This window comes from Ambystoma mexicanum, chromosome 13 (genome assembly GCF_040938575.1).
Source record: "Ambystoma mexicanum isolate Mex_15411 chromosome 13, UKY_AmexF1_1, whole genome shotgun sequence".
NCBI lineage: Eukaryota > Metazoa > Chordata > Amphibia > Caudata > Ambystomatidae > Ambystoma > Ambystoma mexicanum.
Window position 1 is genome coordinate 57,287,764 of NC_090938.1, and position 24,782 is coordinate 57,312,545.

At 47.7% G+C, this 24,782-nt stretch overlaps 1 protein-coding gene and 1 long non-coding RNA gene across 5 annotated transcripts in view; one reads left to right on the forward strand and one right to left on the reverse strand.

Moving 5' to 3' along the window:
• The window catches only part of LOC138520848 (uncharacterized), a 253,068-nt gene that overhangs the window by 44,363 nt on the left and 183,923 nt on the right, over nt 1–24,782 (forward strand). The gene's annotated exons all lie outside the window — the stretch shown is intronic.
• LOC138520847 (complement receptor type 2-like) overlaps nt 1–24,782 on the reverse strand; it is a 309,555-nt gene that overhangs the window by 17,561 nt on the left and 267,212 nt on the right. For 2 of the 4 annotated variants that reach the window (XM_069633219.1, XM_069633220.1), the window contains one exon: nt 8,034–8,234. The exons of the other annotated variants lie outside the window; for them this stretch is intronic. In XM_069633219.1, the coding sequence (XP_069489320.1) occupies nt 8,034–8,234 (201 nt within the window). The remainder of the gene's footprint in view (nt 1–8,033; nt 8,235–24,782) is intronic. 4 annotated transcript variants of the gene reach the window in all.

Consider the following 24,782-nt stretch of genomic DNA (forward strand, 5'->3'; position numbering starts at 1 on the left):
CAGCCAATCATTGTGGGGTACCCCGTAGATCAGTGCGGGTAACATTTTTGGCCACGTGGTAAAGGGAATGGATTTCGAGGATGAGGAGGCGGATTTCAAAACCCTCAATGGGGGGTGTGGGGTTAACGGAGCTGCAACAGTGCTGGAATTGTGGGAGGACAGGACATATTGCCCGAGCATGTAGAAGTAGAGAGGGCATGCACCCTCACCTGGGAAGGAAAGACCATGGTCGGCCTGGTCCTAGGGGTTTTCTGTTTGACTTGTAATGTACATTCAGAGTGAGGCCTGGAGCATCTAGTAGTAGTTCCGAACTATTGGTGTCTCTCAGGGTTTCCTTCGCGGTCTTGCCCTTTATCAGAGCAGTCCTCCAGACTGCTCCAACAGTAACACAGTATCCAGTCTTTATATCGAAAATGTATATAGGGAAACACACACATACGGAGGATTGTGCACCTGTGTAATGTCCCTATGTCGATGTGCAGCCCCGGCACACAGCACCCGAGTAAGAAATCAGGGAACACTGATCATTGTTGCATTCCACCCGTAGGCACAGGTATTTCCTGTGCTTTGGATGCATTGAAATATGGACATGGGTACCCTAAATTAATGCTTGGCATGCGATTTTTCTTTTGGGTCTGAGTACCTCGAAGAGGATGCACAGGTGCTTTGGCTGGGAGCTTTGGGTGGGGTGCGTGTGGGTGCCTATGCTGTGTTCTTTAAGGGGTGGAGGTTTCGGGTCCCTCAGGTGGGTGTTTATGGGGACACGGATGCCTCGTCTAGGTGTTTTAGGGGGTGGGAAATGATGTATGGAATTTGTGGGTGTCTCTGCCAGCTACTTTTGGGTGCAGAATGTGGTTTCTCCTGGTGAATGCTTAGATGGGTGGGTGTGTTGGCAGTTCCGCCATGTGCTTCACAGGGCACAGTGCGTCTGTTCGATACTTTAGGGGGTGGTTGCTACCCACAGATCCTTCAGGTGCAGGTTGCACATGACTCTGGCTGGTGCTTTGTTGGGGTTGTGCATGCTTCTGGCAGGTGTTTCATGGAGGGGTGCCTCAGTGAGGTGCTTTGGAGGGGTACAGCAGGTGCTTGGCTGGGTGCTTCTGACTATGGGCTACTTCCAGGTTTGGACTGGCCTATAGGGCAATAGGGCAACACCCGAACCAAAAACACAAAATGCTAGTTTGTTTAGTCAAAGTGGTCCACTTTTTTGGCCCACATGAACCAGTTCAAGAAGTTACTTCACGATGCGGCTAGTAGGTTTGACCAGTGCTACTGTATACATATTCTTTAAAATGCAGTTTTCATCACATTTTATTAAAAACCTCCCCCTTGGGTATTACTCAAACGGTCTGTCACAAAAGGAATTCATTGCCATTTGCAACCTTGGCCAACTTTTTCCGATAGTGCCCGAGACAATTGTATGCCCCAGTCCAACTCTGGCTACTTCAGGGAGTGTGATAGGGGCGTGGGTGTGTCCGGTGGGTGCTTCAAAGGCCTGACAACACGTGTTCATTGTTTTTAGGATCATTCTGGCTTATGTATTCTGGAGCAGTTGTAGTCATTTTAGTAGTAGTAGTCATTTATATAGCGCCTTTATGACATTACTATGGCCTCAACGCACTTGAAACTTTATTAAGCAACGGGGTGTTTCCACAGAAAGACTATTGCAGCAGAAATAGTCTGCGCCAGTTGATTGTCCAGACGGCCTCCATCTTGTGTTGGAAATTCAAAAAAGCGGAGGCCATGCTTCCGTTTGTACACATATGGCTGGCTCTTTTGACTGCTGCCAAAGGAATATTCTGTGTCATAAAAGCACCCCCTAGGCTTTTGACAGTTACTGGAGCACTAGGGTGAGCGCCCAGGTTAAGGGGCGTGGCAAGCCAGAAGATGGACTCAGACCAGAGGACATGTTGGAATGAAGAGACGAAGTTTCCAGATTCGTCACAGGGGCACCGCGTGCAGGAGGGTTCCCGGGATTGAAGGGCCGCCACCCTAGGTTTTTAGTCACCAGAAACATGGGGTCAGTCATTCTTGGATTCAAAGGAGGATAACCAGATGGGTCATATTTTTCCACAGGTGGATCAGAAGCTCGCTACTAATGTGGGTCTTCCCCATCAAAGGCCGAGAAAAGCGTATATCGAGGCCCTTGAAATAAAAGGTCAAGACGGAGAGGGTTCCTTCAAAATAGTCCTGGAAGGTGCAGGGTGACCTGAACCACTAACTTTGACAATTGCCTCAAATTCACTACAAGATTGTTGGATTTCATGAATTATGAGTAAACATCAATAAATCCCTGGAGCACTGGTGTGGTCCCGGCAACCCGAGGGGAGCCAGTCAGGAAACACCCAGACTGGTGTTCTCCGGTGGTATGTGAAGAAACATGGTGTAGAGCTTGAACAGGAGAGGGGTAAGAGCATAACCCTAGCATTCCCCTCTACTTACAGGGATGGGCGCCTAGAAATTGGATTTTAATTGCTGTATAAGCACCTAACAAGCAAACAATAAATAAACTGTGCTTGCCCCTCGCTTTCACTCACGCGCTAATTTATGAGAATCAAAGGGAATTCTTTTGATTACAAATTGATGAGAGAAGCTGGACTTGCAAAGAATCAGTGGTCAAACTCTATCCTAGTTTTGGGAAAAAGGGAAAACGTTTTGCAAAGAAGCGTCTCAGTGATTTAGTCTTATTTTCATGTTGGAAGTCCAGTGCCTGAAAAAGAATAGGTACCCTTGGATTGACCCATAGTATTAATGCCTTGGTAGAAATTCAACACTATTAGTGAATAGATCCCATGTCGCAGAGAGACCTCTGAGAAGCCATGGTAGTGGAGAGACCTGAGAGATACTGAGTGAAGCAATGGGCGCAGAGAGACCGAAAGTGGAGAGACCTGAGAGAAGCCATGGTAGTGGAGAGTCCTGAGAGAAGTTTGAGTGAAGCAATGTTCATGGAGAGACCCGAGAGAAACTTGAGAGAAGCCATGGTAGTGGAGAGACCTGAGAGAAGTTTGGGTGAAGCAATGGTTGCAGGGAGACCTGAGAGAAACCTGAGAGAAGCCATGTTAGTGGAGAGGCCTGAAAGAAACCTGAGAGAAGTCACGCTAGTGGAGAGACCTGTGAAATATTGAGTGAAGTAATGGTAGCGGAGAGACCGGAAGAAAGCTTGAGAGAAGCCACAGTAGTGGAGAGATATGAAAGACATTGAGTGAAACAATGGTCACAGAGAGACCTGAGAGAAACCTGAGCGAAGCCATGATAGTGGAGAGACCTGAGAAAAGTTTCAGTGAAGCAATGGTCGCAGCGAGACCTGATGAAAGCTTGTGAGAAGCCACGGTAGTGGAGAGACCTGAGAGACATTGAGTGAAGCAATGGTCGCCGAGAGACCTGAGAGAAACCTGAGAGAAGCCATGTTAGTGGAGAGGCCTGAAAGAAACCTGAGAGAAGCTATGGTAGTGGGGAGACTTGAGAGAAGTTTGAATGAAGCAATGGTCATGGAGAGACTGGAAGAAAGCTTGAGAGAAGCCACGGTAGTGGAGCAACCTGAGAAACATTGAGTGAATCAATGGTCGCAGAGAGACCTGAGAGAAACCTGAGAGAAGCCCTGGTAGTGGAGAGACCAGAGAGAAACCTGAGAAAAGCCATGGTAGTGGAGAGGCATAAGAGAGGTTTGAGTGAAGCAATGGTCATGAAGAGAGCTGAAGAAAGCTTGAGAGAAGGAAGGGTTGTGGACAGATCTGACAGACATTGAGTGAAGCAATAGTCACGGAGAGACCTGAGAGAAGCCATGGTAGTGGAGAGGCATTAGAGAAGTTTGAGTGAAGAAATGGTCGTGACGAGAGCTGAGAAAGCTGGAGAGAAGGAAGGATTGTGGAGAGACCTGAGAGACATTGAGTGAAGAATGGTCGCAGAGAAACCTGAGAGAAGCCATGGTAGTGGAGAGGCATGAGAGAGGTTTGAGTGAAGCAATGGTTGCTTAGAGACTTGAGAAAAACTTGAGAGAAGACATGGTAGTGGAGAGACCTGAGAGACATTGAGTGAAGCAATGGTCGCAGAGAGACCTGAAGAAAGCTTGAGGGAAGGAAGGGTTGTGGAGAGACCTGAGAGAAGCCTAAGAGAGGGCAAGGTCATGGGCATGGACAGGTCTGAGAAGGGTGATACATTAAAGGAACCAGAGGCCATGGGTTGGCATAGCACATGTGCGCTGTTCTCTGCATAAGGTGGAACAGGGAGGAACCCCAGGAGGGGTCTGCCCAGAAAAGATTTTGATATGTCTCTGATTTAATTAATCTTTTATTATGCGTTTAATACCGGAAACCAGCTTGTAAGCAACAGACTGGGATTGAAACCTATGTTGCTCTGTGTTGTCTTGCTTCCAAGACACACGCGTTGCCCCTGAGCTAACCTCCTGGCCTAATTTACAAAACTGGGATGAACTTTGAAGGAATGGGTTTAGGAACCCTTTTCCTAATCAAGCTTTGCTTTGAGAGCTCTTGTGCTAAGCATGGGATTCGGCTGGAGGCAAAGCGCTTTATAGAGCCAATGCTTGGCCATTGTTGGAACCTGCTGTTATTAGAATAAGAGATTCGTAAGATTAGCTTCAAGGCTTTGATCTTAAACTAGTGGATTACTCTGCGTGGCAGGAAGCATGTAGACACAGTCACTCTAAGCAGCCCTATCCTGCAGACCTCTTTCTTATGGACACCCCTATTACCCCCCGGTACTTCTAGGCGCTCATCCAGCCAAAAACCTGATGTTGTGGACCCTTTAATAAAAAGAAAGGAGGGAGGTCAATCAGTTCCCCAGACTCGCTATTGCATGGAAGGACGTGTGAGGTGGAGAGGATGGCCACAGAATGTAGAATGCTTTTTCTGGTGTGCCCTCTTTCATCTCCTCCCTGTCTTCCATTAATGTAAGCATATGTAGAAAGGATCCGAGCTAGCTACTACCAAGTAAGTAGATGGTGAATAGCAATGATTAAGAGCAGTCTATATATGCCAACACCTAATGACTGAGCATGCACGTGCACAGATATCCCTCCCGGCACATATCCTGCACAGCCCAGGCGTCCCCCCGCCCCCCAACACCCTCTTAAGTATAAAACATCAGTTAACAAATTCAATTAAACAAAGCAAGTCATCTAATAAAAACACACCACAAATATCAAGACCTGGCCTAGCAGTTCGGGCTGGGCTGCTACCTTCGGTGGCGGCAGCTGCTGACTGATTTGCACATGGCTGGTCCCCTTTTGCAATGGCGCAGACGGGCTAAAAAACGGTGGTGTGGAAGGTTGCCCAGAGCAATTGCCAGTGGTTTAGATTCATTCGAAACCTTCCATCCACCACTTTTGTGGTCACAAATAATCAAGACAGACATAAAAAAATTCTTATAAAAGGTGCTCTAACCAAACTTAGAACATCACACATCAAATCTGAATCCTTATAATTCGTAACCAACATCATACAGAGAGAGAAAGAACGGGAGACAGAGCGAGAGCGAGAAAGAATGAAAGAATGTTTCGTTTTTTTCTTTTCTTCTCTTTTTGGTATTATGTAACTTAATGATGTACAGTATTATAAAATTTCATGAGGTTGTATATATGTTGATGGATGTGAAAAAAGTCAAAATAGGTTTGGCTAATGCACAATAAATAAAGTCTAAAAAAAAGAATGAGAGAGAGAAAAGAGAGAGAGAGCGGGATTGAGAGCATATCAGAGAGAGAATGAGAGAGTGATCGAGGGAGAGAGAGAGAGAGAGAGAGAGAGAGAGAAAGAAAGAATGAGAGAGAAAGAATGACAGAGAGAAAAGAGAGAGAGAGCGGGAGAGAGAGCATATCGGAGAGCGAGAAAGAGATGGAGAGACGGAGAGAGAAAGAATGGGAGAGAAAGAGGGAGAGAGCAGGAAATAATGAGGGTGTGAGAGATAGTGAGACACAGAAAGAAAGAATGAGAGGGAGAGAGAGAGAGAAAGAGAGAGAGAGAGAGAGAGAGGGAGAGAGAGAATGAGAGAGAGAGAGAGAGAGAGAGAGAGAGAGAGAGAGAGAGAGAGAGAGAGAGAGAAAGAATGGGAGAGGAAGAATGAGAGACAGAGAGAGTACACGAAAGCATGAGGGAGGGAGAGATATAGAGACAGAGAAAGAAAGAAAGAAAGAAAGAAAGAAAGAAAGAAAGAAAGAAAGAAAGAAAGAAAGAAAGAAAGAAAGAAAGAAGAGAGAGAGAGAGAGAAATAATGAGAGAGAGAAAAGAGAGAGCGGGAGAGAGAGCATATCAGAGAGAAAGAATAAGAGATGGAGCGAGGGAGAGAGAGAATGGAAGAATCAGAGACAGAAAGAGGGAGAGAAAGCATGAGGGAGAAAGAATGAGAGAGAATGAGAGGGAGAAAGGGGGGAGAGAAAGAATTAGAGAGAGAGGGGGATAAAGAGGAAGAGAAAGAAAGAATGAGAGAATGAAAGAAAGAGAGAGGAATGGAAGAGAGAAACAAAGAATGACAGAGGAAGAGAGAAAGAGTAAGAGATGCAAAGAATATGAGAGGGGGAGAGAGGGAGTGTGTGAGAGAGGGAGAGGGACGGAGGGAAAGAGAGGGGGTGAAAGAGAGGGAATGAGAGAGAGAAAGAATGAAAAGAGAATGAGAAAGAGAGAGGGAGAGAAACAAAGAATGAGAGATCAAGAATGAGAGGGAGAGAGAAAGGGAGAGAGAGAAAGAAAAAGAGAATGAGGGGGAGAGAGAGAGAGAGAGAATGTGAGAGAAATCATGAGAAAGAAAAGAGAGAGAGAGAGCGGGATAGAGCATATCAGAGAGAGAGAGAGAAAGAGAAAGAATAAGAGAGGGAAATAATGAGGGGATGAAAGGGGGAGGAAGAGAAAGAGTGAGAGAAATAATTAGAGAATAAAAGAGAAAGAGTAAGAAAAATGAGAGAGAAAGAGAATGAGTGAGAGAGAGGGAGAGAATGAAAGAGAAACAAAGAATGAAAGAGGGAGAGAGAAAGAGTAAGAGAGGGAAAGAATGAGAGAGTGTGAGTGAGAGAGAGAGAGAGAGAGAGAGAGAGAGAGAGAGAGAGAGAGGGGGTAAGAAAGAGCGAAAGAGAGAGAATGAGAGGGAGGAAGAATGAAAGGATAGAGAATGAGAGAGAAACAAAGAATGAGAGAGAGAATGATAGAGAGAAACAATGTGAAGAGAAAGAGAGAGAGAATGAAGAGAGAGTGAGAAAGAGTGAAAAGAAGAGATTGAGAAACAATGCGAGAGAAAGTGAGAGAGAGTGCGAGAGAGAGAATGGGAGAGAAAGAATGAGAGCTAGAAAGAGAGGAACAAAGAATGAGAGAAATCAAGAATGAGAGAGAATATGAGAGAGTGAGAAAGAAAGAATGAAAGGGAGAGTGGGAGAGAAAGAAAGCATGAGAGTGGGAGAGAAGGAGGGATAAAGAGAAATAATGAGAGCGAGAGAAAGAGAGATAGCGGGCATGAGAGAATGAGAGAGCGAAAGAATGAGCGAGAGCAAGGGAGACAGAGGGAAGAGGGAATGAGATAGAGGGGGGAGAATATGAGAGAGAGAGAGAGAGAGGAAGAAAGAAAATGAGAGTGAAACAATGAGAGAAAGAGAGAGATATAACGAGAGATAGAGAGCATGAGCGAACGATAGAAAGAATAAGAGAGGGCGAGAGAATGAGAAAGAGGGGAGAGAAAGACAGAGAGAGAAAGAGGGGGGAGAGAGAAAGAGAGCAAGGGAGAGAGAGGGAGAGAGAGAGAGCGAGAGAACGAAAATTAGAGAGTGAAACAATGAGAGTGAGAGAGAAAGAGAGATAGAGAGCATGATAGAACGATAGAAAGAATGAGAGAGACGGAGAGAAAAAGACAGAAAAAAAGAGAGAGAGAGAGAGAACAGAGGATGTCATTTTGTTATATGGCATTGGCGGGGCAGATAGTAACCGATAGTCTTGGTTATGTGTTTATAAAATGACGTCTGACATATTTTGGCATATGATATGTACGATGAACGGGGATTATAGCTAAATACATTTTACATTAAAATTGTAAAAACCTACCAGGATGACAGGTGGGTAAAGGAGACCATGCTGAAGTCGCCTGGCACTGGATTCTCTCTGAACCGTTGAGGGTGTACCCAGAGTTGCACCGCACTTCAGCCAGGCTCGAGGCGTCGTATAACACCTCCCCTGGCAGCTTTCCTCGCCTGCCGGTTATGGGCAGAACGCTGCCGTTTTCAATGCTTGGCTCCTGGCAAAGCACTAGTGGAATGGAAGGGCAAGGTAAGCTTCATTGTGCGCCCAGGAAGGAGCAATACATGTATTTAGTTCATCGTGGTTTACATGGCGCTTGATGCGGACTCCTGCGGCGTCTAAGCGCTGGAATCCTACAAACCTACTAGCGTGATACTTCAGCGATGCGAGCAAGTGAGTTTTAGGAAGTCATGGGCCGAGGTGCTGAGACTGGCAGCGAAACAAGGAGCGTTTCAGACCGGCTATCTGCGTGCCCCTGTCCTGGGGCCCGCATCTTCCGGTCTTCGGGGAGAAATAGGCACCACCCAACATCTGCTTGGTCTCTTCTTGGCAGTAAAGTTCGGGATTAAGTGCAGACAACGTTGAGGTAATATATAGAGAAGGATTATATATCGAAATGTATATAATGAAAACTTTTATAGTGAATGCACTTCTTTTTTTGGGGGGTTTGGGGGGGCGTCCCCGACCAAACCTCCATTCCGACCCCTAAAAACCCACCCCAACCGTTTCCCAAAAATATTTAACCCTTTACTCAACCTCTAAATGCATTCATTATATACGTTTTCGATATAAAAGATTCCATACATGTTTCTTTCACTATATCATTTTCGATATAAACACTGTATACGGAAAGCAAGCATTGCAAAGCTAGCAGTTTGGGCTTTTGTGTAGGCCTGGGATAGGCATTAGCCGGGCGCTGCCATATTGGTAGTACCCGACCATATGATGGCAACAGTTGAAAAATGATGTGATTACTGGAAGGCGATAGCCGTGCCTGGCAAATGCCTAATTCTTACATAACCGAAAACTGTTGGCTTTGGCAATGCTTCTTTTGAAAACAACTTCAGTGCAAGAACCACGTATAAATCAAGTGAGCGAGGCACACCTGATTAAGACATTTCTATTCACACCAGTATCACATTTATAGCTGCAGTTCATTCATTATCTGTCTGTAGACTGCTTAGAAGGAACAAGTTACTTACCTGTAACTATTGTTCTCCAGCATGGGTCTGGCATGGATTCACATGCTTATGAATATTAATGAATATTCCCAGTCGTCAGGCTGGGAATCCTCAGTAAAGAAAAAACAGTTTCACTTTCACTCACAAACTGTATTTCACCTCTAAACCAATCACTGAGCTCTGGGTCATACTGCCCTCAGACAATGACTGCCCTCTCCCTAAGCCCCTCTTCTGGCAGCCATCTTCAGATTTGATAGCACGTTAAGTGGCAGTATGACCAAGAAGAGCCGCAGAGGGGCAGGAGGGAGGGTCCTCATGTTAATCCATGCCAGACCCATGCTCGAGAACAACAGTTACAGTTAAGTAACTTGTTCCTTCTCCAGCATGGGATCTGGCATGGATTCACATGCTCATGAATAAAGAATACATAGCAGTACAACATTACACAACCATGGGAGGTGGCAAGTCTCAACAGAAGCAATTACACTTACCCCTGGAACCAACTCACCTCAAGCAAACAGATTGCGTAGCACTGCTTTCCCGACCCTGGACTCCTCTCTGGAATCCCTGTCGACGCAGTAGAATCTTGGGAAGGTGTGCGTGGACCTCAACATAGCAGCCCTGCAGATGTCCAGCAGGGGTACACCAGACAGGAACGGCTTTGGCGCGGCAATCGCTCTGGTAGAATGGGGTCTTGGGCCGCTGGTTAGCCAGCCATTGACAGTTTGTGATACAGCAGGTGAGCCACCTGGAGATGGAAGCCTTCGACAAGGCCTTCCCATGGTTCACAGGACCAAAGTTCACAAATAGTTGATATGTTTTCCGGAAACTCTTTGTGCGTGCCACATAGAATTTCAGAGCATAAGCTACATCCAGCGAGTGCAAGACCCTTTCAACTGGCGACAAAGGTTTTGTAAAAAACACAGGCAACACCAAAGGCTTGTTGAGGTGCAAGTCCGACGGAACCTTTGGCATAAAAGAGGGGTGCGTCCACAGCAGCACACTTGTGTCGTGAAAAGTCAGATAAGGCTGTTTGCAAGATAGGGCCTGGATCTCGCTTACGCTCCTGGTGATGGTGATGGCCTCAAGGAAAGCAGTTTTCCACAAAAGGAACTTGAGAGAGGCCTGATGCATAGGCTCGAAAGGGGCCCCCAGGAGCCTCGTCAGAACCACGTTGAGTTCCCATGCCGGGGCAGGCGCCTTCACCGGTGGGATCGGTCGAAACAGTCCTTAAAGGAACTCCTTGACGAGACGGTGGAAAAAAAAAGAAAGACCGTCCTGGGGACCTGGTGTAGCGGGAGATAGCCACCAGATGCACTTTGATGGAGGTGTGAGCCAGTCCGACCTTGGCCAACGACAACAAGTACGGAAGAACCTGTGAGGCCATGATCCTCAGGGGATTGATCGTCTGTGTCCGGCACCACGTCGCAAAATGTTTCCACTTGTGCCTGTAGCACTTCAGAGTCGATGACGCTCTGGCCCTGGCAAAGACCTCCCTGCAGTCCGCCAGCAGCTTGTACCCTCCGAACTCTAAGGCTGCAAGAGCCAAGCCTTCAGGTACAGGGATCCTGGGTCGTGATGCAGGATTGCGCCTCCTTCTCTGGTGAGCACATCCGTGACCACTGGCAACTTGATCGGAGGCGACTGCCCAGTGACTCAAGTCCTGCACCTCTCTGGAGAGTGCCGAGGATCTGGTGCCCTCCTGCTTCCTGGTGTAGAACATTGTGGTGGTATTGTCTGTGAAGAGCCTCACCACCGTGCCCTTGAAGGAGGGAAGGAACGACTTGAGGGCCAAGAACACTGGCCACAGCTCCAGGACATTGATGTGGAGATCCCTCTCCTCCGGCAGCCACATGCCTCTGGCATGGAGATGTCCAGTGCGGGCTCCCCAGCCCTCCAGGGAAGCTTCCATCATGACAGTCTCCTGGTACGGGGGGCTCTGCAAATCCGTGCCCCTGGTGAGGTTGGTGCGCAAGCCCCACCACCTTATCGCATGACAGAGCGTCCAGGAATTCTTGAAGGGGTCACATCTGCAATCTGCAGAGCCGCATCAGATAAATGCATGACTACATCATGCCGAGCAGCGACTTGATGGTCCGCACCGTAGCAGTCTTCAGAGCCAACAGCCATTGCACCTTGCCCAGCATGGCCGCTATGCTCTCTTCTGATGGAGCCGCCAGGCAGGAGACTGTGTTGAGCCTGGCCTAGAGGAACAGTGCATTCTGCGATGGAATCAAGCGGGACTCTGCATAGTTGACTGAGAACCCTAGATCCATCAGAAGCCAGACGGTCCTCTCTGTGTGTTCGACAACTACTGCCCTTGACTTGGGCCGGATGAGCCAGTCATAGAGGTACGGGTACACATGTATCCCCTGTAGACGCAGATGGGCCCCCACCGGTGCTAGGCACTTCATAAACACCCTGGGCGCCGACTTCCGTCCGAAGGGCAGGGACTTGAATCGATAGTGCTTCCCCTGCACTACGAAGCGCAGGAATTTCCAGTGATTTTCCGTGAATGGGGAGATGGAAGTAAGCGTCCTCCAGATCCAGTGATGTCAGGAAGTCTCCTTCCTCCAATTGGCCGAGCACGTGCTGCAACATGACCATCCTGAATCTCTGGGACTTGAGGTATTTGTTGGGGCACCGCAGGTCTAGAATAGGCCTCCAGCCCCCAGTCTTCTTCTTTACCAAGAAGTATCTGGAGTAGACTCCGGAGCCCCAGAGTCGCTTTGGCACCAGCCCTATCGCCCCTTTTCTTATCATGGCCGGTACTTCCTGCAAGAGCTGAGGGATGTGCTTCTCCTGCCGGGCCACCGGTGGTATCCATGGACACTTTCATTGGAACTCTAGAGTATGTCCGTGGGCGAGAGCGTCCAGTACCCATTGGTCAATGGAGATCTTTTCCCACTCGCTGATGAAGCGCACCAGCCGGCCTCCCACCGGTGGGGGCCTGACGTCCTGGCCAGTTCAATCTTACTTTGGGGTGTGTCTGCAGCCTGGGGAGTGACAACATCGGCCACCTCCACCGAAAGCCTTGGAACAGCCTCTTGGGTCAAGGACCGGGAGAGTTGGCGGTACAAAGAGGACCCCCACCGAAACCCTTCGAAGATCTTCCGGATTTCCCTCCTGAGGCACGCAAGGAAGGGCGATGTTGCTGAAGCGTGCCCAGGGCACGGGGCAGCCATGTCCGTCTTAATGGCTTTCAATTGCTCATTGATGGCCTTCCCAAATAGGATGTCGCTGTTGAAGGGCATGTCCAGTACTCTGGTCTGGACCTCCTGACGAAAGTTGGAGGCTTTCAACCAGCCACGATGACGGAGGCAGACACCGTTCCCCATCTGTTGAAGTCCCGTGACGGCGACATCCAGGGCCACAGTGATGGCATGGTCCGATGCCTCCTCTCTCTCCTGGAGGATCTCCAGCGCCTCGACCCGTTTGTCATCAGGCAGAAACTCCAGCCGCGGGGCCATCTTATACCACAGCTCCCTGTCGTATCTGGCCAGGATTGCAAGCGTCTTAGCTGCCTTGACTGTCGTTGCCGCTGAGTAGATCACTTTCCTACCCATGGCATCTAAGTTCTTCCCTTCACTGTCCGGAGGGGCAGAGGCTGAAGACGAGAGGTTAGATGACTTCTTTCTTGCTGCCGCCAGTACCACTGTGTCCGGAGAAGGCTGTCAACGTAGGCACTTGGGTGCGGACTCCGGCACCCAGTACTTTTTCTGCAGCCTCTCTCTCTTCACTGGGGCTGAGGCCAGATTTCTCATAAATGCCAGGCCTTCATCCCAAAAGTCGTCCAGGAGAGGAACCGCCAGAATGGTGTTCCTCTTGGTTTCACGCCATTGGTAAAGGAAACCTTTGTTGGTCTCTTCTGGCATCAGCTGGACGAGCTTAGATGCTCTGGCGACTTTGGCATGGAACGACCCCACTTCATCCGGGGGAGAAGCTCTTGGCTGCGGAGAAATGCAGCCGTCGTCATCCGTGTCCGTATTCACCATGTCTGTCCCCGTATCCCTAGGGGGGAGGGCATGTGCAGAGGCTGATGCAATGCTGCAGGGTGCTGTCTCCTCTTCACCGGAGGCTGGCCCGGTGTCGCTGGAGACATCGTCGGCATCCTCTTCTGGATTTCCAACACTAGGGTGTGGAGGGATGAGAGGGCGTCCAGCGATACGTCACTCTGAGGTGTTGTGGGGCTGGTCTTGCTGGGCGCAGCACCCACATCATCGTGATAAGCATTTTTGCCGTCATCGTTCGCCACGTCCTCTGGGGCTGTGTGAACGAACACCTGGTCCTCCTCCTCCAAGGAAGACATATCCATGCCCTGGAACCCAGTTGAGGCCACCCCTTTTTGCATCCTGAGGGGTCGGTCTTGGGCTTAGGGATAGCATACTCTTCTTCTGCACCTTCTACACCGGCTTGGCCGAGGCATCCCGCCTCGGGGGCAGGGATACTCTGGGTGCTGCCGGAGCCCCCTGGACTGGGTCAGCCCCTTTTGCCTTGGAGAGGGTGGCCCCCACCAGCTCGATCGTCAAGGATGACTTTTTCCTGAGCCTTCAGTGGAAGGTCGGACACCTTTCCCTGCACCTTGGTCTTCTTTGGCTTCTTCTGCAGCTTCCCTCGGTTAGCCGGTGTCCTCTTTGATGAGAAGCTGGAGCGATGACTGGAGATGGAGCAAGACAGTGAATATGAGCGTGCCCTGCTCATCGCAGGACTCGCTTGCGCATCGACCCCAACGGAAACGGACTAGCAGTGCTTGGCCTTTTCTTGGGCCCTCACGGATGAGTGCCCTCAAAGAATTTAGAAGAACTTAGAAGCCCGCTCCTCGGACCGAGCCGTCCTGGGTGAGGCATGCCCCTGCTTGCCACACGGCGTAGAGGCCTTGGCATTGAGCCACGCCGCCAGCCTACTGTGACGATCCTTGACGGTTCGCTTGGAAACCCTAAGACAGATTTCACAATCCACTTCTCTGTGGTCTGGATGGAGACTGTAGAGGCACTGGAGGTGTTTTTCCTCTACAAACATGTTCCTCAATCCGCAGCTGGAGCAGAGCTTGAAAAGGGAGCGTCCCTCCTTCCTCTCCTCTTCTCTGACATGGTCCGGCGTGCAGTGTAGGCCCGATGGCCTTCTGGAATCTTCGATGAAACTTTGAAGATTCTTGCCCTTGAGGGGCATTGAAAGACACAGACAAATGAATCCCTGCTTGCTGGTCAAAGGAGCGAAAGAGCACACGGGCTCTATTCGACAAAAATAGAACTTTTTATAGAAATAAGAGCAAAAATGTAGAAAAGCTCACAGAGCAAAACACAAGGACTCCCAACACTTGAAAGTGCTGTAAAAATCTGAAGATGGCTGCCAGAGGAGGGGTTTAGGGAGAGGGCAGTCACTGCTGTGGGGCAGTATGACCCAGAGCTCAGTGATTGGTTTAGAGGAGAAATGCAGTTGGTAAGTGAAAGTGAAACTGTTTTGTCTTTTACTGAGGATTCCCGGCCTGACGACAGAGAATATTCATGAACATGTGAATCCATGCCAGAGCCCATGCTGGAGAAATATCACTTACAGGCCAACATTTGATATTACTGCTTGATAGTGCTAGCTCAAAGAGATCAAAGGAGTATGTGATGTGAGCGGGGAGTGGCAGATAGTGGCTCGGAATGGCCATAGGGATTAGCATGGCCATGTGCAGTCAATGGGTGGGTAAATAACAAATAACACCCACAAGCTATTTGTCCCTCCTCATGTGTCATCTCCCTCCTAGTTGCGCTCCAATGCAGTAGTTTCGACCTCTGGTTGGAGCTTAAGCTGGAGGGGAATATGGGACGAAATATCAGAAACTGTCAGTCAGGGGAGGAACTGTGGGGCGATCTGGTGCAGTGTCAACAAATGTGACAGTGTGTAAAGCCAAGAGATCTTCTACATACTGTGGGGTTCAAACAAAGGCATCAACAAACAGAACTGAAGGGCCCATTGGAAAGATTACCTGCCAACCTTCATAAAAAAAACTTGACGCTGAAAATGGGCCTATTAAGGCAGAGTGTGGGGGTTTCTGCAAGTAACACAAGGAAGTGCTATTTGAAAAAGGCCTATCTGCCATTAAAAAAGAAAAAGCAGCCTTTTAATTCACAGTGGTAGAAGAAATTTAAAGGCCCCTTTTTCATGAAAAGCAGGATTCTCAAGCACTGGCACTAAAATGGCTTTGCAGGTGAGTTTGCAGTTTCAAAGCAAGACATGAGAAAAATGTCCCCTGCTAACATAAAGATGTCAGGGAAAAGACTTAAAGGGCCTCATCACGATTTGGGAGGTATCCCAGCCAGAAATCCGTGAGTGTAACGCCCAACACAATTAGCGTAACCACAACTTGGTTCGGCACTATAAGTTGCAGTGGCGGGGTAAGTCCCCATTTATTTTGAGTCCGGAGGACTCATTGGGGCATTTTTGGCACAATTACCATGGTGCGCGCCAGCTGCATTATTTACAGTGGGAGATCTCTGTGTAGCCAATGCATCCCAAGTATTTATGACCTGGAGCCTACCAATTTCAAACAACAAAGAGACAAAACACAGTCCAGGAATCTCTGGTCACATCCTGGCCAAAAATGGCAAATGGACTGGAGGAACGTAGGCTCACCTTTGCATAACATGAAGATTTCCTATTGGTTTAAAAGGACTACCATAATGTATGCATTTTTCTGAGCAACCATAAGTCGTTCTGCATTCATTTATGTGTCATTTTAAGATAAATTGCAGGTGAGTTTGTTTAAATAAAATTCATCCACCTGCAATTTAGAGAAATGTTTTGGCAAGCTAAAATGTGTTCCTGGTTGCTCTGAACATGTCCTGAATTTAAGAGTTGGCGGACTGGTGGAGGGTAAAATTAAGTATGTGGAGAGTGAATTGCATGTCCCTAACTATTATGCTTTTTGTATTAATGGCTCCATGATTAGCTCAAGCGGAATATATATATATATATATATATATATATATATATATATATGTATAGGGAAAACATTTGTCAGCCCCTAGACTGCGCTCTAACTCATTACTGAGCTAGTGCTGTTGGGCTAGAGCGGGCTGAGCTCTATAAATTACAGAAGGATGTCAGGAAAAAGATACAGGTAGGCAGATGAACAATACCTCCAACTTTAGCCAAGACTTGCCCAAGCACTCACGACCATTTATTAAGTTTAAAAAAAAATATTTTATTTATCAAAAGTAGTGCAAAACATCATGAAAAGCATACATGCAATACCTGGTCAGACCAGGTATAAGGCACCACTCACCCCAACGCGTGGAAAAACGCCACGCGTTGGGGTGAGTGGTGCCTTATACCTCGAGCTTCCTCAGGCTTGTAGTCGTTCCCAACTGGTGTATTCTCGTGTTTATATTGACTCACAGGCCATGTAATGTGCTCCTCCCACCTGCTACTCGCGCGTCACATGATTCACAGTTCAAATTTTACTAAGGGAGAACTCTATGGTTCAGCATGTCGGTAAATCTGCCATTTTGGAGTGTCTATGGTCTGATAGACCGTAAATATAAATGTATGTAATTCAAATGCTAGTAAATTATTTTAAATATAGACTAGTGCGCGCAGAAAGCAGGAACAGGGGGAATCAAACATTCCATGCCTAAGCGAGGTCCAACATGCACTGCTTCGAACCCATAATTTATTGAGTACACTCGTTATATTGATGTGGATTCCCTTCTCTCCATGCATTGTGCAGGCGGGCATCGTTGAAATCGGGTTGCAGCCGCTGCATCTGTTTTTTTCTGCACTCACCCCTTCATGCGGATTGTTTGCCACACCGCAGAGAATGTTTCTCGCGCGGTGAGGCAACAAATATTGTAATTGCGCACTGGCGCGATATCTCGTAATCAAGTTGGTATATTTCATCCACGCTTAGGCATGGAATGTTTGATTCCCCCTGTTCCTGCTGTCTGCGCGCACTAGTCTATATTTAACATAATTTACTAGCATTTGAATTCCATACATTTATATTTACAGTCTATCAGACCATAGACGCTCCAAAATGGCGGATTTACCGACATGCTGAACCATAGAGTTCTCTCTTAGTAAAATTTGAACTGTGAATCATGTGACGCGCAAGTAGCAGTTGGGAGGAGCACATTACATGGCCTGTGAGTCAATATAAACACGAGAATACACCAGTTGGGAACGACTACAAGCCTGAGGAAGCTCGCGAGTCGAGCGGAACGCGTGGCGTTTTTCCACGCGTTGGGGTGAGTGGTACCTTATACCTGGTCTGACCAGGTATTGCCATGTATGCTTTTTATGATGTTTTGCACTACTTTTGATAAATAAAAGAAAACAATTTTAAACTTAGTAAATGGTCGTGAGTGCTTGGGCAAGTCTTGGCTAAAGTTGGTGGTATTGTTCATCTGCCTACCTGTATCTTTTTCCTGACATCCTTCTGCATATATATATATATATATTATGCAGTTATTAGTAAATTATGAAGTTTTGCAACAAAATGACTTTTTGACAAAATGTTGACCAAAAAAATTGGGATTTCGAATCAGAGCTGCCATATTTCTGTTCTAGACTCCTAAACCAATCCTTAGTGAGAGGTTGGACTTGGGTGAGAGAGAAGGGTAACTGTCCAATCCTGGTTGTGAGAATTCTTTCAGGACACTGCCCAATATGAAATCTTGATGGTGTCATCACTGGTATATAAAGTGGATGCACTATGAGAGAGGGGCGGGCTGCTAAGAATTATGAACTGACAGCCGCAAGGAAACACCAAAGGAGATTTTCTGAAATTGCATCTGGGCGGAGCTGTCTATTATTGGGGAGGCCTGGAAGATGACTGGGTTCTATGGTGAAGAGCTGGGGGCCATTCTTGAGAGTGGTGTGACCAGACCTGTGCCCTGTTCTCAAAGAGGGTCCTGGAATACAGCTGACTTTCCTGAACTTTAAACAGAGGTTTTCAATGTAAGTAGAATTAAGCCATTTGAAACAAAAAGGTAGGGCATCTGCTCTTGCCTTAATCCTTTCCCTTTACAGTTAGTGGGAGGTAGGGGGCAAAACTGTGTAGATCCTTAGCCTGTTTGACTGAATATAATTTAATGAATTCCCATTTAGCAAAACACTCCGGGTTGATTTTTTTGTTAACATTCAAAATTAACAAAGCTCATTCCCAGTGTATGCTGAAAACTATAGCCTGTAATTTAATTTGGTGATCCTATTTGTCCTGTTGACCCAGACTTCTTTAAGCAATTGGGGTGTCTTTGTCCCTAAACTAAAAAAATCCCTAAACTGCCAACTTCAGCAACACAGGCCTTTAAGTGGAGGGTGGGCTGCAAATCCACAATTGCTAAATCACCTCATTTTACGGTCTGATTTCCCAAACACAGACCTTTTTTTTTTTTAACTTTATTTTTCTTGCACACAGGTAACATTAATGCTTACATATATTGCACATCGCTTCATTACATTTTACAAAATCAATTAGCTTCCGATCCTGAGTCATCTCGCTCTGCCTTATCAAACAGGTATTGTTTATATCTATCCCATATGTTCCTTGGTCTGGATTGGGGTAGCACCGAGTCTATGTAGAGTTCTTCTGTATCATTAGTCCACACCATGTCCTTATCCCAATCAGCCTTAGTTGGGGGGTATGCACTCTTCCATTTCATCAAAATTGCCCTTTTGGCTATTAGTAGGCTCAGATTCAACAGTTTACGCCAAGTCGGGTTCATTTTCCCCACTGCTCCCAACAAACATATCTTGGGTGACCATTCCAGTGGTTGGTCAGCCATCTCATCTAAGGCGGCACAGATGTCTATACAGCTTTATACATGACCTTAGCATATGATAGATATTTGCATCCTCAGTCTGACATCTAGGGCAGGTCCCCGACATGTTGGGATATAGTTGTTTAAGTTTTGCTGGGGTATAATGCGCTCTCTGCACTATTTTGTAGTGAATTACCTTATATCTGGAATTACACGATATTTGCTTGGTGAGCGAGCAAATCTGTGCCCATTCCTGGTCATCAATCTGCTGTCCCAGGTCTTGTTCCCATTGACTCTTAGCTGCGGTGTTCTCTACAGGGCGCGTTTGAAGTAGTAGCTTATACAATGCCGCCACCAAGACTTTTTGTGTCCCCCCTGTGAATATGTAGCCCAGACCTATATTTATCGCTGGTTCGCTGGGGAATGTGGGGCATGTTTCTTGTATGGCCATTCGCACTTGGGTATACTGCTGTTTATGTCTGTTCGTGTTTCCCACAACCTCTCTGATGTCTATCCACTGGATAAAGCTCTGGTCAGGGAAGAGTTGTCCCCACTGGGTGATCCCTCTGGATGTCCAATGCATCGCGATTTGACTATCTGCACTGAAGGGTGTTTGTGGGTCTCCCCAGAGTGGCATACACGGATGGTATAGCCTGTTGGTTTCAAACACATCGGCTATTTTGGCCCATGCAGCTGTCGTCACCTTCGCTGGTTCTATAGTGTTATAGTGCTTGGGGGTTGATCTGCTCATTTTGTGGAGTGCCGTTATCGCTTCGCGCTCTGTACAACCGGGTATCAGGGTCACAGGGTTGAGGAATTGTGCCGCCCATTGGGAGGCGTAGTGTGCCTGTGGAGCCAGATAATACAACTCCAAGTCAGGTGCCATCATCCCTCCTCTAGAGTATGTATCTGTCAGCTTTTTCCAGCTCACTCTGGAATGTCCTCCCCATACAAACAAGGTGCACGCGCCAGTCAGTATGGTAAATAAAGAGCGGCCTGGCCAGACAGGTATAGTGCTGAATAAATAAAAAAGCTTTGGTAATATAATCATTTTAATTAGTGCTACCCTGCCCATCAGTGATATGGGGAGGGCGCTCCAGCGTTTTATTTTCACGCACAGGGCATCTGTGAGAACGCAATAATTCAAGGTGCGGGAGAGCTGTGCTGTTCTGGCAATGTGTGCACCCAAATAAAGTATATGAGTAGGGCTCCAGACAAGACCATATAGGTCTTGTGGTTGCGGTGTATTTTCTGTGATTGGGAATATCTCTAACTTGCTAGAATTAAGACGTAGACCCGAATGTTCCCCAAACCGTTTAACCTCAGCCAGTACCTTGCCCAAGGTTCGATCCGGATTTTTTAGATATAACAGAATGTCGTCTGCATATAAAGTTATAATGTGTAATTCATCGTCTAGCCTGAGTCCTGCTGAGCTGTACCGTGCCCTAAGGATATCTGCTAAAGGTTCAATTATTAATGCGAACAATAATGGCGATAATGGGCATCCTTGTCGCGTTCCCCCCTTCAGTTCCAGTTTGTTTGTTAAAACCCCATTGATTCTTATTTTTGCATGTGGGCATGTGTACAGTATTTTTATCCATTTCAGAAAATTGGGGCCGAACCCATAGTTGCGCAGAACCCCGAAGAGAAAGGCCCACGAAACCGTGTCGAAGGCCTTATGCATATCTAAGGAAACAGCCACGGCCTGGACCTCAGGGAGTGTTGTGGCTAAAATGTTATGGCACCTTCTAACATTGGTTGCAGTGGACCTTCCCTTAATAAACCCTGCCTGGTCTTCATGTACCATATATGGCATCAGAGGTGTTAGTCTAGTTGCCAGTATCTTTGCCAGGATCTTTGCATCGGTGTTTATTAATGATAATGGCCTATAAGACCCACACTCCTCAGGGGGTTTCCCCGGCTTGAGTAACATCGTAATCACTGCTTCCCTAGTGGTTTCATGGAGTTCTCCTTTATGTAGGGCCTCACTCCATACTGCCATTAATCTGGGGACCAGTAGGGGACCAAACTCCTTATAAAACTCAGCCCCCAGTCCGTCAGCGCCAGGTGCTTTCCCGTTAGGTAATGCCTTTATCGCTTCTAACATTTCCGCCTCGATAATCGCCATCTCTAACAATTCCCTAGTGTCATCGGCCAGCAATGTTGTCGGTATTTGTGACAGGTATCGATCAATTTCCTCGTCTGTGGAATCAGATTGCGGGGAATAAAGACTTTTATAAAATGTATGGAACGTTTCTTCTATCTTGTCTCGGTCAGTGGTAACCAAACCATCTGGCCTTTGCACGCACGGTATGATCGTTGGTCCCCTCTCTCCCTTCACTGTCCTGGCCAGTAACCTCCCGGGGCGCTCACCCTCCCCATATCGGCGTGCTGCAACTGGTTTATCAAAAAATCGGTTTTCTTGATCTGTTGCCTCATTGTATTCATCTAGTTTTGCTTTCATTTCGGAACTGAGGTGAGCTGATGGGGTTTGTGCATATTGAGATTGCAGTGATGCTATATGCGATTCCAATCTGTTCAGTCTACCCCTGATGTCTTTAAGAATTCAATTTTCTGTCGATATTGAGCTTCCCCTTATATAGGCCTTAAACGCTTGCCATACTATTGCTTGACTGGACACCGAGTTTTCATTGATTTCGAAATATTCCTGTATTTGTTGTTCCATAGCGTTCCTGTAGACCAAGTCGCGCAATGCTGCAGGTTTAAATCTCCACATTGGTCGCGTTACTATAGTGCCTGGAATTCGTAATGTTAACTGGATTGGGGAGTGATCTGAATATGTTCTGGGATAATGCTGTGCTGCTAGGACCCAGGAAAGGACTACATTATCTACCAGCCACAAATCTATTCTGGAGTGCATATCATGCACGGTCGAGTAATATGTATATTCCCTCTTAGTAGGATTTAATGTTTTCCAGGCGACTTTCAGACCTAGGTCTACCATATCTGTAGTTATAGTCTGCGCTGCTTTGGTCAGTGCCCTGGTCTGTGTCGATGTGCGGTCTGTATGGACATCTAAAATAGTGTTAAAGTCCCCACCGCATATCAAATGCGCCGTGGGGTAGGCGGCCAACCTCTCGAATATTTGGGAGAAAAATTCTGGATCGTCCACATTTGGTCCATATATGTTTAGGAGAACTATCTCCTTATTGCAAAGTGTGCCATGGAGTAGGACAAACCTCCCTTCAGGATCACATTTCGCTTCTATGCATTTAAACTGGAGGGTTTTGTGTACTAGAATTGCAGTCCCCCTTGCCCATTTAGACTATGTTGTGAAGTACTGGTGCGTTCCCCAATTCGGAATTAGTTGTCCCCCCTGTTGAGGTCCCACATGAGTTTCCTGTAGAAAAATTATCTTACTGCCCAGTCTATTGATATATGCCAGGATTTTCCTCTTCTTGACTCTGGACCCCAGGCCTCGGACATTCCAACTTAGTACTTTGATACTTTCATCGTTATTCCCAGCCATAACCTATGAAGCAGTTATCAATGTGTTCAAAAAAGCATGTTTCTATTAGGAGCTTGGTGGTCATCATGTTCATTACCTGTGTGCGTTTTATTTTACTAACATCCTTAACATAACCATAACCCAACTTTCCCAACTTGTTCCCTCCACCCACCCTCACAGTTCCCCCAACTTTAACTGTGCTCATAGGATCCCAACCTTCCCTTCCCATCACTGGTTGTGCACCTGCTGCAGGGCGGGGACCTGCGGCGTGTTCCAGTGCCCATGCCATCTTGAGGCTGGTAAAAGGTAGACCGGTTCAACTTGGTTGCTCACACATATATCGAAACCTGTGGGGGCATCACAATTTAACAAATCCTGTGAATTTGGTCATATATACCCCCTATAAAGGCCGTCCCCGGGGGGGGGTGCGGCTATAGCTTCGGGAATTGTACATTACATAGCAGAAACATGCCCATTTTCACATAATCGCAAATTTCGTTAGGTTTCCCCTATCCTGGGATGATCAGTCAAAGCAGGAATATGTGCAGCTTCCTCTGGGAACGTAAAGAAGTGGATCTTGTTCTGGAAATGGATTTTGAGTCTCGCTGGATACAACATAGCATACTGTATCTGTCTTTCCCGTAGCAGTTTTTTGACCCCTGTAAAGAGCTTCCTCTCCTGTTGTACCGCAAGGGTAAAGTCTGGAAAGATGCGTATGGTATTAGCTTCCCAACGTAATTCTTTCTTTTCTCTTGCAGCCTTCAGAATTAAATCTCTATCCCTGTAGTTCATCACTCTGGCAATTATAGGCCTAGGGTAGGCTCCTGGCTTCGGCCTCGGGGCAAGGGATCTGTGGGCCCGCTCGATGATGAACATCGGTGACAATCCCGGGTCACCCAGGAGGGTACGCAAGAGCTCCTCCACTGTCTTTTCCATGGGTGCTTTTATCGCTTCCTCTGGAACACCAATTATTCAAATATTATTGCGTCTTGATCTCGCTTCTAAATCCTCGCATTTGGACTTCACTGTCCTCAGGTCGATTGCCATATTCGAGAGCGTGGTCTTCAGGGTTTCAAGTGTGTCCTCCGTGGCCAAGATTCGCGTTTCGGCCTCGGTCATGCGTGAAGTAGTTTTGTCCAGTTGCGTATTGATGGCCGCCACGTTCGCCGTTATCCCATCTAGTTTGCCATTGAGGGCCGAAAAGCCCTGTTGCATGGCGAGGAAGACTGCTTGGGGTTCCATCATCGTTGCCGGGGGGTCTGTTGTTCGTGTGGGAGCATGCTCTCCGCCATCATCACACCAGGTTCTTTCTGCAGTGGTGTCGTGAACCTATCAATCGAACCCTTACTCTTCTTGGGGCCGAAGCTCTTTGGCATTGTTCCCTCGGGGTCAATTAGTCTGTGATATGAACTGCAATGTGCCCTTTTATACGCTTCGGTTCTTTGGCGTGATACACTGATTTACTTCTGGCAGAGCGCGCCGAGTGGAGGAGTACCGCCTGCCCCCTATAACGTGATCCCATGCCCGGCACCAACAAGGCCAGCCCATGCCTCGCCGTCGAGTTACGTGGTTATAGGGAGTTGTTTCTGTTATTTACAGTTGTCCACGGGAAGCCCGTGTTGGCCCGAATCTGATCCGTGCGTATCACAGAGGTATTGTTGGGGGAGTGTAAGAGAGGAGGATCACCGGCGTTCTGGGGGGTACGCATAAAACTTGTGCCTCCCCCCCGTTATGGCCGCCACACTTATCTGATCGAGTTTGTCCTGTCTTCTGCAGTTCGCCCCCGGGGGCTCCGCAGTTCGCACGGGCCGCACACCACAGCTCCCGTGTGTGCCCCACGTGCGACACCCACCCGGGCTGCCACCGCAGGAGCCCGATGATCGGCGAGTGTCTGGGGAGGAGGGGAGGGTTGAGGGGGGCCACTCACAGGCGCTCAACGAGGAGCGGAGCGCCCACGGCCTTCCCAAGCTGAATGTTGCGCCGTCCGTTGCCAGCGAGTATCCGCATTGCCGCTCGCCAGGCCCCTCCTCTCGCTTCTCGGTTGTCCTCAGGTGCCGCTTCCCTCCGCACGTGGGATACGGATACCGGTTTTCCTCTGAGATTTTGCAATTGCCAGACACCAAACGTTCCCAGTTTGTTCCGCCAATGTTGCCGCACATTCTATACAGTTTCTGTCAGGAACCGGTCATCGCAAACGCTTATGTCGGCATTACAGCCTTGGTTCACGCCGAATGCTCACACGAGAGCGACCATTTTCTCTCGCACGCAACAGCGCCCCCCCCAAACACAGACCTTTAAGTGAGGGGGGTCAGAAAAACAAACTGTGAAATCACCCCGTGTTTATGTGATATTGTTATTGATATTTTATTTCTATCGC